This window comes from Saimiri boliviensis, chromosome 8 (genome assembly GCF_048565385.1).
Source record: "Saimiri boliviensis isolate mSaiBol1 chromosome 8, mSaiBol1.pri, whole genome shotgun sequence".
NCBI lineage: Eukaryota > Metazoa > Chordata > Mammalia > Primates > Cebidae > Saimiri > Saimiri boliviensis.
The window spans coordinates 103,051,253-103,063,513 of record NC_133456.1 but is presented as its reverse complement, the minus strand read 5'-3'; the positions used below and the strand labels follow the sequence as shown (position 1 = coordinate 103,063,513).

The 12,261-nt window shown below is 36.2% G+C and overlaps 1 protein-coding gene across 1 annotated transcript; it reads left to right on the top strand.

Moving 5' to 3' along the window:
- Positions 1–9,945: 9,945 nt before the first annotated feature.
- On the top strand, positions 9,946–11,347 carry LOC120367621 (large ribosomal subunit protein uL4). The gene has a single exon (XM_039478995.2). The coding sequence runs from the start codon at positions 9,972–9,974 to the stop codon at positions 11,253–11,255; it is 1,284 nt and encodes a 427-aa protein (XP_039334929.1). The 5' UTR covers positions 9,946–9,971; the 3' UTR covers positions 11,256–11,347.
- Positions 11,348–12,261: the final 914 nt, after the last annotated feature.

Below are 12,261 nucleotides of genomic sequence, written 5' to 3'. Positions count from 1 at the left end.
AAAACGCCATTATAGTTTAGAGTAAATAGCAAGTACGTGCATTCTAATAACTCCAGCGGGTAGGTGGCATTTACTCTCCAAGCTGAACCCAAATAAAGTTTTCTTTATGGATTTATAGTTTTATAATGTTCTTGAACTCTTATCTTTTTATGGGTACTATTTAGAAAGCAAAAATGGTAACATGGGTAATTAAATACATTTTGAGGTGGAATATTAAGTATTTCACTCAGGAGGGATTTTGTTTGATTAAATTGACTCATCATGAAGACTTGAAGCAATCAATTTTATTTTTACAGGGAGTACATTCTTGTTAGAAATCACCTTAATATAGACACTTAGAGAAATTTAACTTTCAGCTGTATTAGACCCATGAACTACACTTGAAAGCAGGAATAGTGTGATATCCCAGGTACATGTTTTATACCTGTAATATTGAACAGTAATTATTTAGTGATTTTAATTTCCATCATGAGTTGAAGCAGAAATTTCAATTTCATTAGGAAGTGAACTATTATTATACAAGTTATTATAAGATACGGCATTGTTTTTTCTATAATGCATTAGGGGTTAAATAGAAAAGGAGTGGTTATTAGAAAATTCCAGTTAGAGAGAGACAGAGGTTGCAGTGAGCTGAAATAACACCGCTGCACTACAGCCTGGGTGGCAGAGACCCTGTCTCAAAAAAAAAAAAAAAAATTCTGGTTAAAGATGGTGGATTAAATGGAGGCTGGAACTTCCTGTCACCTTTTAAAAACAAAACCACTTCATTGTGTATGATGGGCATATAAAAAGCTGTACATATTTATACACCTTGATGAGATTAGAGATAAAGGTACACCTGTGAAACCATCACCACAATCAATGCTGTAAGCTTCTCACTCATCTCCAAAGACTTCCTTTCTCCCATCCTTCCTCTCTGCTCCCATCCTCCCTCTAGGTCACTCCCCTACTTCTTCTCTCTTCTTTCTTTTTTTTTTCTCTTTCATTCTTTACTTTTTCTCCCCTCCCTCTTCCCCCTTCCCCTTTCTCCTTCTCCCATCCTTCCTCCCTCTATCCTTCCCTCCCTCCCTCCCTCCCTCCTTCCCTCCCTTCCTTCCTTCCTTCCTTCCTTCCCATAGAATCTATCCTCTTAGTAAAACTTAAGTATATAATGCAGTATTATCAGCTATAGGTATCATGGTGTACAGATCTCTAGAATTTACCTTGCATAACTGAAACGTCATACTGCTGTACCCTATGATCAATACCAACCCATCACTCCACCCTCAGCCACTGGCAGCCACCACTCTACTTTGCTTTTATGGAGTTTGACCATTTCAGATTCCACATCTGAGTAGGATCACACAGTATTTGTCTTCAGTATCTGGCTTATTTTACTTAGCATAATATCCTCCAGGTTCACCTATGTTGTTGCATGTGACAGGATTTCCTTCTTTTTGGGCTGAATAATATTCCATTGTATGTATATTTCACATTTTCTCTATTCCTCCATTGGTGGACATTTAGATTGCTTCCAGGTATTGACTCTTATTAACTATCCTGCAATGAATATGACAGTGCAGGTGCCACTTTGAGTTCCTGACTGCAATTCTTTTGGGTTTATACCCATAAGTGAGATTGCTGGGTCATATGGTAGTTCTGTTTTTAACTTTGAGGAACCTCCATACTGTTTTCTGCAGTACCTGCACCAGTGTACATTTCCAGTGTGTACAAGGGTTTCCCACCAAATCTGTTTTTTTTTTTTTTTTAAATTTGGTAATACCCATCCAGGTAAGTGTGAGGTAATATGTCATTGTGGTTTTGATTGGCATTTCTCTGATAATTAGTGATGTTGAACACCTTTTCATATGCCTGTTGGCCATTTGTATGTCTTCTTTTGAGATATGTCTTTTTAAGCCCTTTGTCCATTTTTCTAAATTAAGTAATTTGTTTTCCTGCTAATGAGTTCCTGCTATTGATTTGAATATATATTAAATATACTTTGACTGTTAGTCCCTTATCAGGTGTATGGTTTGCAAATATTTTCTCACATTTTGTAGGTTGCCTTTTCATTTTGTTGATTGTTTCTTTTGTGGTGTAGAAGCTTTTCATCTAAGAAATTGTTGTCAAAGCCAGTGTCAAGAAGGTTTTTAAAAAATGTTTTCTTCTAGCAATTAGAGTTAAAAGTCTTATGTTTTAGTCTTTATAACATTTTGAGTTGATTTTTGTGTCTGGTGTCTCCAGTTCAGTTTCTTTTTTCTTTTCGTTTCTTTTTTTTTGAGGCAGAGTTTTGCTCTGTCACCAGGCTGGAGTGTAGTGGTGTCATCTCGGCTCCCTGCAACCTCTGCCCCATGGGTTCAAGTGATTCTCCTGCCTCAGTCTCCCAAGTTGCTGGGATTACAGGTGCCTGCCATCATGCTAATTTGTGTATTTTTAGTAGTGATGGGGTTTCACCATGTTGACCAGGCTGGTCTCGGACTCCTGACCTCAGGTGATCTGTGCCTCAGCCTCCCAAAATGCTGGCAATTTCATTCTTCTGCATGTTGATGTCCACTTTTGCCAACACTCTTTATTCAAGAGAGTATCTTTTTCCCATTGTATGTTGTTGACACATTGGTTAAAGATTAGTTGACCATATTTGTGGGTTTATTTATGGGTTTTCTATTCTGTTTCACTGGTCTATATGCCTGTAGCTTTGTAATATATTTTGAAACCAGAGAGTGTGATACCTCCAGGTTTGTTCTTGCTCAAAATTGCTTTGACTATTTGGGAATTTTTGTGATTGTACATGAATTTTAAGATTTTTTTTCTAGTTCTGTAAAAAATGCCATTGGAGGCTGGGCATGATGGCTCACATCTGTAATTCTGGCACTTTGGGAGGCCGAGGAGGTATATCACTTGAGGTCAGGAGTTTGAGAACAGCCTGACCAACATGTTGAACCTCCGTCTCTATTAAAAATAGAAAAATTAGCCGGGCACAGTGGCACATACCTGTAATCCCAGCTACTCAGGAGGCTGAGGCAGGGTATTCTCTTGAACCCAGGAGGCGGAGGTTGCAATGAGCCGAGATCGCATCGTTGCACTCCAGCCTGGATGAAAGAGCGACATTCTTTCTTTAAAAAAAAAAAAAAATGCTGTTGAAATTTTAATGGGGAAACCGTTGGATGTAGATCACTATGGGTAGCATAGATATTTTATTTATTTATTTATATTATTTTTTTCGAGACAGGGTCTTTGTTGTCCAGGCTGGAGTGCAGTGGCACAATCATAGCTTACTGCATCCTTGAACTCCTGGGTGCAAGTGATCCTTTCCCCTCAGCCCCCTGAGTAGCTAGGACTACAGGCATATGCCACCATGCAGGTTATTATTTTTATTCTTTTAAGTGTTTTGGACAGACACGGTCTCACTATGTTGCCCAGGCTAGTCTTGAGCTCCTGGGCTCAAGTGATTCTCTCACCTCAGCCTCCCAAAGTGCCGAGATTACAGGTGCGAGTCACCATGCACTGCCTAGACGTTTTAAACAATGTTAAACCTTCAAATCCACAAACTCAGAATGTCTTTTCATTTATTTGTGTCTGCTTTAGTTTATTTATCAGTGTTTTATAGATTTCAGTGTGTAAGTCTTTCTCCTCTTTGCTTAAGCTTATTCTAAGACTAAATAAAGTGTTCTATTCCTTTTTTATTTTTAATGACTGAAACAAAACATCTAAAGCTGCAGCTTATGGAAGAAGGACTTAACTATTTTGTGTGTCTCTCCTCACTGGACCTTGGTTTCTTGTTGGGCCTTGCATTGAAGAGCATGGTTTCTGAAGACATCTTTGTTGATGACAGTTTTGTCTAAGTGGGTATCCACAGAGTACCTTGTTGCATGAATTGATTGTGGTTATAAACTTTCACAAAAGACTCGATCTTTGACTTTGGTGATCTTCTTGCTCTGGCAGCTATCACTTTGCAGGGGTAGCAGTCACTTCCACCCACCAGACCCTGGCTGTCAGGGTGATCTGAGATGCCATCATCAGTGTTCTTCATGAGGATGGCTTTGCGTCTGGAGTAGCATCTGGCCAGCATTCAGTAAAATTGGCTTTAGGCTTAACAGATACTTCAGAACCTGAAAAGAGTATTTTCTAAGTTTAAAATATTATACTTTATCAAGAGGATGTTAACAGTGTCAGATTTATTAACCTTAAAGTGCAAATTTTAAGAATATTACAAGCAATATTATGAGAAATTTAAAATATTAAGACCATTTTGAAAAAAATTATATTCTTTATTTTTTGAGGCAGAGTTTCGCTCTTGTTACCCAGGCTGGAGTGCAATGGCGCGATCTTGGCTCACCGCAACCTCCACCTCCTGGGTTCAGGCAATTCTCCTGCCTCAGCCTCCCGAGTAGCTGGGATTACAGGCACGCGCCACCATGCCCAGCTAAAAAAATTATATTCTTAAGAAAAATACTTGTGATATGTTATCAGAGAAAGAAATGAATTAGACTACATGAATATGTTCTAAGAATAATTCTAATTTTTAAGCATTTAGATAAGATAAAGAAATATTTTTATACTATTGTACATGGGTATATGCTAATTTTATTTTTATAAATAATTTTTTTGAAAACAGGTTTTGAAAAGAGCTATTTCGTAGGTTTGTCAGCATAATGAACCAATTTATAAGATGGTTTAAATAACTACACAATTATAATAATTATAGCACCATCAGAACGTCTCAATTTGTACTGTAATTATGCAGTCACCCTACTAATGCAAAAAGCCAAAAAAAAAAAAATAGAGTAAAAAACAATAAAAGAGGAAAAGAGAGACAAAAATTTTGAAGATCGAAAAATTTGGATACGTTAAAACCTGAAAACATTTAGCAAAAGACAGTATCATAAAGTTGAAAATAACTAGTAGTCTTGGAGGACACTATATGCAACGTATGTCACAGACAGTATATGAATAACCTATACACTATAACAGCCTATGTATCAAATGAGAACATGAACAGCATATATAGCATATATAATACATATGATACATGAAAAGTCCTTTTGCTGGCAGGCAAAAGACCAACAATCTAATATAAAACCAAAATGAACCAGAAGACAAACAGCCAGTTCACACAAGAAAAAAATGAAGAATATCTTCATTGCTTTTATGTTTTGACAATTACTAATAATGCTGTTATAACATTCCTGTACAATTTTTTGTGTGTACATAAATTTTTAATCTATTTAAGTAAATACCTAGGAGGACACTTGCTAAATTGTTTGGTAAAACTATGTTTAACTTTGTAAGAATTTCCAAATTCTGCTCATCAGCAAAGAATGAGAATCTATGTTGCTCCATATCCTCATCAACACTTGGCATTGTCAGTGTGTGGGATTTTAGTCATTTTAATAGAGGTGTAGAAGTACTACAAATTTATTTTTAGTTTTCTAATGACAGATTATGTTGAGCATCTTTTCCTGTGCTTATTTGCCATTTTTATAACTTCCTTGGTCAAGTCTGTTCAGATCTTTTCTATGTTTTTTAACTGGGTTGTTTTCTTATTGTTTAATTTTTGGAATTTCTTCTGTATTTTGTATACCAATCCTTTATCAGATATGTATTTTCTAATATTTTTCCCCTCTGTGGTTTATCTTCTCACTGTCTTGGCAGTATCATTTTTAAAGTGAATATTTTCATTTTAATAAAGTGCAACTTATGTATTTTTTTTCTTTCATGGATTATGCTTTTGGCATTGAACCCAAAAAGTCACTGCCTTACCCAAGTCACTAGATTTTCTCCTATGGTATCTCTTAGGAGTTTTCAATGTATTGCATTTAGGTCTATGATTCATTTTGAGTTATTTTTTGTGAAAGTTTTAAGGACTGTGTCTATATTTATTATTTTACATGTAGATATCCACTTGTTACATTCCTCCATTGAATGGCCTTTACTCCTTTGTTAAAGATCAGTTGACTATATGTGTGGGGGTCAATTTCTGGACTATTTTGGTCTAATTCTCTATTTGTTCTTTTATGGATACCACACTGTCTTCATTACTGTACCTTTTAGTAACTCTTCAAGTCATGTAGTGTCAGTTTTCCAACTTTGTTCTTTTCTTTCACATTGTATTAGGTATTCCGGATTTTTTGCCTTTTCACCTAAACTGTAGAATCTGTTGGCTTCCAAAAAATAACTTTCTGGGTTTCTGATTGGGATCACATTGAATCTATACAACTAGTTGGGAAGAACTAACATCTTAACAGTATTGAGTCTTCCTTTTCATGTACATGAAATGTCTTTCCACTTAATTAGAACTTGTATGTTTTCTTTCAACAGAGTTTTGTATTTTCTCATATAGATCTTGTACATATTTTGTTAGACTTACGATTATTTCCTTTCTTTGCTAATGTGAATGGTATTGTGTTTTATTTTCAAGTTACCATTGACCATTGCTGATACATAGGGAAGCAATTCATTTTAATGTATTAATTTTATATCCTGAAGCCTTATTAGAATTGCTTACTAGTTCCAGCAGTTTTTTGTTGCTTCTTTGGGATTTTCTGCATAGAAGTGATGTCAATGATGTCATCTGTAAACAAAGATGGTTTGATTTCTTCCTTCTTCATCTATATAGTTTTAATTTCCTTTTCTTGTCTTATTGCACAATCTAGGACTTCCAGTAGGATGTTGAATAAAAGTGATGAGAGCAGAAATTCTTTTTTTTTTTTTTTTTTGAGAGCAGAAATTCTTGCTTTATTCCCACTTTTGGTGGAAAAGCATTTATTTTCTCTGTGTTAAGTATGATGCTAGCTATGGGTTCTTTTGTTGATGGTCATTATCAAGTTGAGGAAGCTTCCCTCTATTCCTAGTTTGTGGAGAGTTTTTTTTTTTTTTTTTTTTAAATCACAAATGGGTGTTGAGCTTTGACAGATGCTTTTCTGAATCTGCTGAAATGATCCTATAATTTTTTTTTCTTTTGCCTGTTTACATGGTTGTTTATAATCATTGATTTTTGAATATTTAGGCCAACATTGTATACTTGGAATAAATCTCACTTGGTCATGGTGTATAATTCCTTTTTAAAAATAAATTACAGGATTTGGTTTGCTAATATTTTGTTGAGACTTTGTGTTTATGTTTATGATATGAATTGGTCTGTAGTTTTCCTATTTAGTAATGTGTTTTTATATTGGAGTAATATTGGTTTCATAGAATGAGATGTGAAGTATTCCGTCTAATTGTTTGCTTGAAGAGATTATAGAGAATTCATATTATGTCATCCTTAAAAGTTTGGTAGAATTCATAAGTTAACTCATCTTGGCCTGCTATTTCCTGTTTTATAAAGTTATTAATGATGGATTCAATTTCTATGATAGATATAGACATATTCAGATTGTTTCTTTGGGCTTGAGTTTTTGGAGAATGTATTTTTCAGGGAGTAGGTTCATTGCGTTATCAAAATGTGATTATAGATTTGCTTATACTATTTTATTATCCTTTTAGAGTCCATAAGATTGATAGTGATGACCCCTTTTTCTTTCCCGATATTACTTATTTGTGTCTTCTCTTTTTATTCTTGGTTGGGCTGGTCAAAGTTTTACTGATTTTCTTCATTCATCTCCTACTGATTTATTGTCATTGATTTCTGCTCTAATTTTTATTATTTCTTTCTTTCTGCTTACTTCAGATTTAATTTGCTCTTTTCTCCTAGTTTCCTAAGGTGAAAGTTTAAATTTTTGATTTGAGGTCTTCTTTCTTTCTAAAATATGGATTAAATAATATAAATTTCCCTCTGTGCACTGTTCCATTGCATTCCACATAATTCGATTCTTTGTATTTCTGTCAAACTCAAAGTACTCTCCCACCAAAAAGGACTTGTAACTTTGATTTTAGTGTGAATACAAATTTTAGAAAGACAGTAGGGCTAATCACTTGTGGAAACTTATTTCAGTAAGTTCAATGAGACCTAAAAATGGTCAATCATGCCTATAGTTTGAGCTAAAAGTGAAGCCTATGGTTCTGAAGTTTTAAATAGCCCACCGCTAAATGTATGTGCTTTCAGTCACTTGGTTTTGAGTCTCAATCTCAGGTTGCTTTTGTGGAAATAATAATTTTAATGTCTTCACAGTGGACAGATTCTAATAATTCATATACAAAGCTTCTAAAAAAAGCAAATAATTATTTTTAATAAACCAGTCATAAATATAATGCATCAGAAAATAGTCTTTATCCTTATTGTAAATTTTTTAAATAGCTTTCTTTATAAAGGTGTAAAACCAATCTTTCATGCAGTATGAAAGAAACACATATAATTGGGTCATTTTCTACAATAATTCTGAATAAAATACCATCGAAGTTTAAAATTTACTTTGGAGAGAAAAATATCACTTCCGAGTCTCTGAGACTAGCACTAGTTAGTAGTGCCTTTTTAAAAATTTGTATTAAGTAAGTGTCCTCTGTTTTCACTTTTATTCCAGAAAACCACATTCTTAGCCATAGCACATCTTAACTATCTTGGTTAGCTACAGTTGTGAGACAATCAAATGTGTAAAACGTGCATGAAAAGCCAGCTTTTTCCTTTAGGATAATCTTTTCCTTTATGAGTTTGTATGACCTCTACTGTATTGACTCATAGGCTGTTAAACACACTTGGAAATGTCACTCACATGCTTCATTAAGTAGGGAAGTGTTTGGAAAGTGATTACAGTTGTGTGACTCTCTGTTGGAAAGTCCTGTGCCCTGAGATATGTATGTTCAACAGTAAGAGCAACACGTAGAAAGTGGCTGGAGTTGGGGGACTGGTTAAAAGGCATGTATTCTAAAACTGTGACATCTTGGCTATTTGCAACTTCTCCTTGAAGGTAGAAAGAGCAAAATTATATGCAATTGTAAACTCATAAGAATGCCTCCACATAAGTTAAAAAGCCCAAACCAAAAAACTCCAAATCCAAATGAGCTTCCAGAGTGTGTGCTCTTTCTCTCTCTTTGTCTTTTTTTGAGACAGTATCTCGCTTTGTTACCCAGGCTGGAGTCCAGTGATTGGAACGTGGCGCACTGCAGCCTTTAACTCTCAGGCTCAAACAGTTGTTTTGCTTCAGCCTCCCAGGAAGCTGGGACCACAGGTGCCTGCCACCACACCTGGATGACCAGAGCTCGTTCGAATTCCATATTATGTCTAGTTTACTCTCTGTCTGCTATTTTGGATCAAATTCTGCTAAACTGAATTTTCATCTAGTTTGTTAACAACTTTCCTTTCTGTGTCTTTCTCATGAAAATTTTAAGTGTTTTTTTTTTTTTAATTTTAGTTTCTTTGTTTAAGATAAGGAAGATACCATTTGTAATTCTTTGGGTAAGTTGTGTGTGTGTGTGCACTAGACTCATATTGTGTGATTTCTTTTCTCTAAGAACAACATTGCAAATTGTTATTTTTCTTATCCAAATTAATTCGGTGAAGTCACAGAAAATACATATTTCTTGAAAACTCTTAAAAATGAAATAGAATTTTATCTCACTTCCTTGTCCTAACTTTGCTCATTAACTAATTCATCTGTGGCTATCCTGATGCCACCTAACTTGAAAAAGAAATGAAGAGTAGGCATTCACAGCATGATTATTTGCCAGTCAAGCCTATTTTTAGTAGTCAACTTGTGTTTTTGTAAGTAAAAAAATTCCTCACTGAATATGTAATTTAACAAAAGATGAATGAGCTAGGAAGATTACTGAGAACAGGTAGTTTAAAATTATCAGACATAATTGACCTCTGGTGTATCTCAATTAACAATTCTGTTCTTTCATTTTACAATAGTGGTTCTCAAACTTTAGCATACACCAACCGCAACTAAGGGGTTTGTTGAAGCACAGATTGTTTGGCTTCATCTCCAGAGTTCATGATTTACAGACTAGGGTGTGGGTTGGATAATTTGCATATCTAGCCGGTTTCCAGGTGATGCTGGTCTGGGACCACACTTTAAGATCTACTGTTCTGAGCGTGGCTGTCTCCTCTCTCCGCCATGGCGTGTGCTCGCCCACTGATATCGGTGTATTCCGAAAAGGGGGAGTCATCTGGCAAAAATGTCACTTTGCCTGCTGTATTCAAGGCTCCTATTCGACCAGATATTGTGAACTTTGTTCACACCAACTTGCGCAAAAACAACAGACAGCCCTATGCTGTCAGCGAATTAGCAGGTCATCAGACTAGTGCTGAGTCTTGGGGTACTGGCAGAGCTGTGGCTCGAATTCCCAGAGTTCGAGGTGGTGGGACTCACCGTTCTGGCCAGGGTGCTTTTGGAAATATGTGTCGTGGAGGCCGAATGTTTGCACCAACCAAAACCTGGCGCCGTTGGCATCGTAGAGTGAACACAACCCAAAAACGGTATGCCATCTGTTCTGCCCTGGCTGCCTCAGCCTTACCAGCACTGGTCATGTCTAAAGGTCATCGTATTGAGGAAGTTCCTGAACTTCCTTTGGTAGTCGAAGATAAAGTTGAAGGCTACAAGAAGACCAAGGAGGCTGTTTTGCTTCTTAAGAAACTTAAAGCCTGGAATGATATCAAAAAGGTCTATGCCTCTCAGCGAATGAGAGCTGGCAAGGGCAAAATGAGAAACCGTCGCCGTATCCAGCGCAGAGGCCCCTGCATCATCTACAATGAGGATAATGGTATCATCAAGGCCTTCAGAAACATCCCTGGAATTACTCTGCTTAATGTAAGCAAACTGAACATTTTGAAGCTTGCTCCTGGTGGGCATGTGGGACGTTTCTGCATTTGGACCGAAAGTGCTTTCCGGAAGTTAGATGAATTGTATGGCACTTGGCGTAAAGCTGCTTCCCTCAAGAGTAACTACAATCTCCCCATGCACAAGATGATCAATACAGATCTCAGCAGAATCTTGAAAAGCCCAGAGATCCAAAGAGCCCTTCGAGCACCACGCAAGAAGATTCATCGCAGAGTCCTAAAGAAGAACCCACTGAAAAACCTGAGAATCATGTTGAAGCTGAACCCATATGCAAAGACCATGCGCCGGAACACCATTCTTCGCCAGGCCAGGAATCACAAGCTCCGGGTGGATAAGGCGGCCGCGGCAGCAGCAGCACGAGAAGCCAAATCAGATGAGAAGGGAGTTGCAGGCAAGAAGCCTGTTGTAGTAGGTAAGAAAGGAAAGAAGGCTGCTGTTGGTGTTAAGAAGCAGAAGAAGCCTCCAGTAGGAAAAAAGGCAGCAGCAGCCAAGAAACCAGCCCTTGAAAAGAAGCCAGCAGAAAAGAAACCCACTACAGAGGAAAAGAAGCCTGCTGCATAAACTCTTAAATCTGGTTATTCCATAAAGGTCAAATCATTTTGGACAGCTTCTTCTGAATAAAGACCTGATCGAACAGGCAGAGAAACAAACAAACAAACAAAAAAAAAAAAAAAAAAAAAAAAAGATCTACTGTTCTAAGCAGTGAGGTCAGTCCCGTCCCCTACCCCCGCACCTCCCATAGCTAATGTGTGAAACAATTTATGTTATTCTTTTTGTGCTTAAAAATATTGGTTGCTGCTTCTCTGAAAGAATTATTTTAAAGATTTATTTTTTCCTCTCCTGAAGATTAGAATTTAGGGAGAGGACAGTTTTGTCACTTAAAGGCTAATCTTGGGAACACACGAAAAAATTGTATCAAACACAAAGCCCTCTTTCTCATGTAGGAGAAGCTTTCAATTTTGTTTCAAAGGCCTCTACATTTTGTATATCTTTATGCTTCTTTATTGTTGACAAATTAATCCATATTCACATAAATAAAACTATTTAAAACTACAAATGAGTATCTGTACCAGATTCAGCCAGTGGTGCTATAGTATTCCACATAGAATTTTGAAAATCATATCAAATAGCAAAATAGTCTCACTTTTATATGTATATTTTTGACAGAATGTTAAAAGAGAATTTCACCTTTTGCTTTCTAAGGGTGCTTCTCCATTTTCTTAGACAGTGGTCTCAGATGCTTCCTGTTATAAAATAACACTTCAGTAAATTTCTGTAGTGACTTTTCCTTCTATCTTTACAGACTTCTGTTGCCTACAGGACAGATATCAAACTCAGGGAAAATGATGGAGTAGAGTGTATATGTTTAATATCAATTGATAAATGTACTGTTAACTGCTGCGGGCTATAGATATCCTCTTTTTATATAAAGGTGGCCAAAAACATACCCAATTTAGAACAGTTTTATTAATCCACTCTGTAATGGCTTAAGCTATACAAAACTTATGAATTGTAACTTATTTTGTTAGAGGAACTCTGAAATTTCTTAGGTGATATTTCTTTACAT

Coding starts and splice junctions, on each gene's coding strand:
- LOC120367621 (XM_039478995.2), top strand. CDS start 9,972: ATGGCGTGTGCTCGCCCACTGATATCGGTGTATTCCGAAAAGGGGGAG.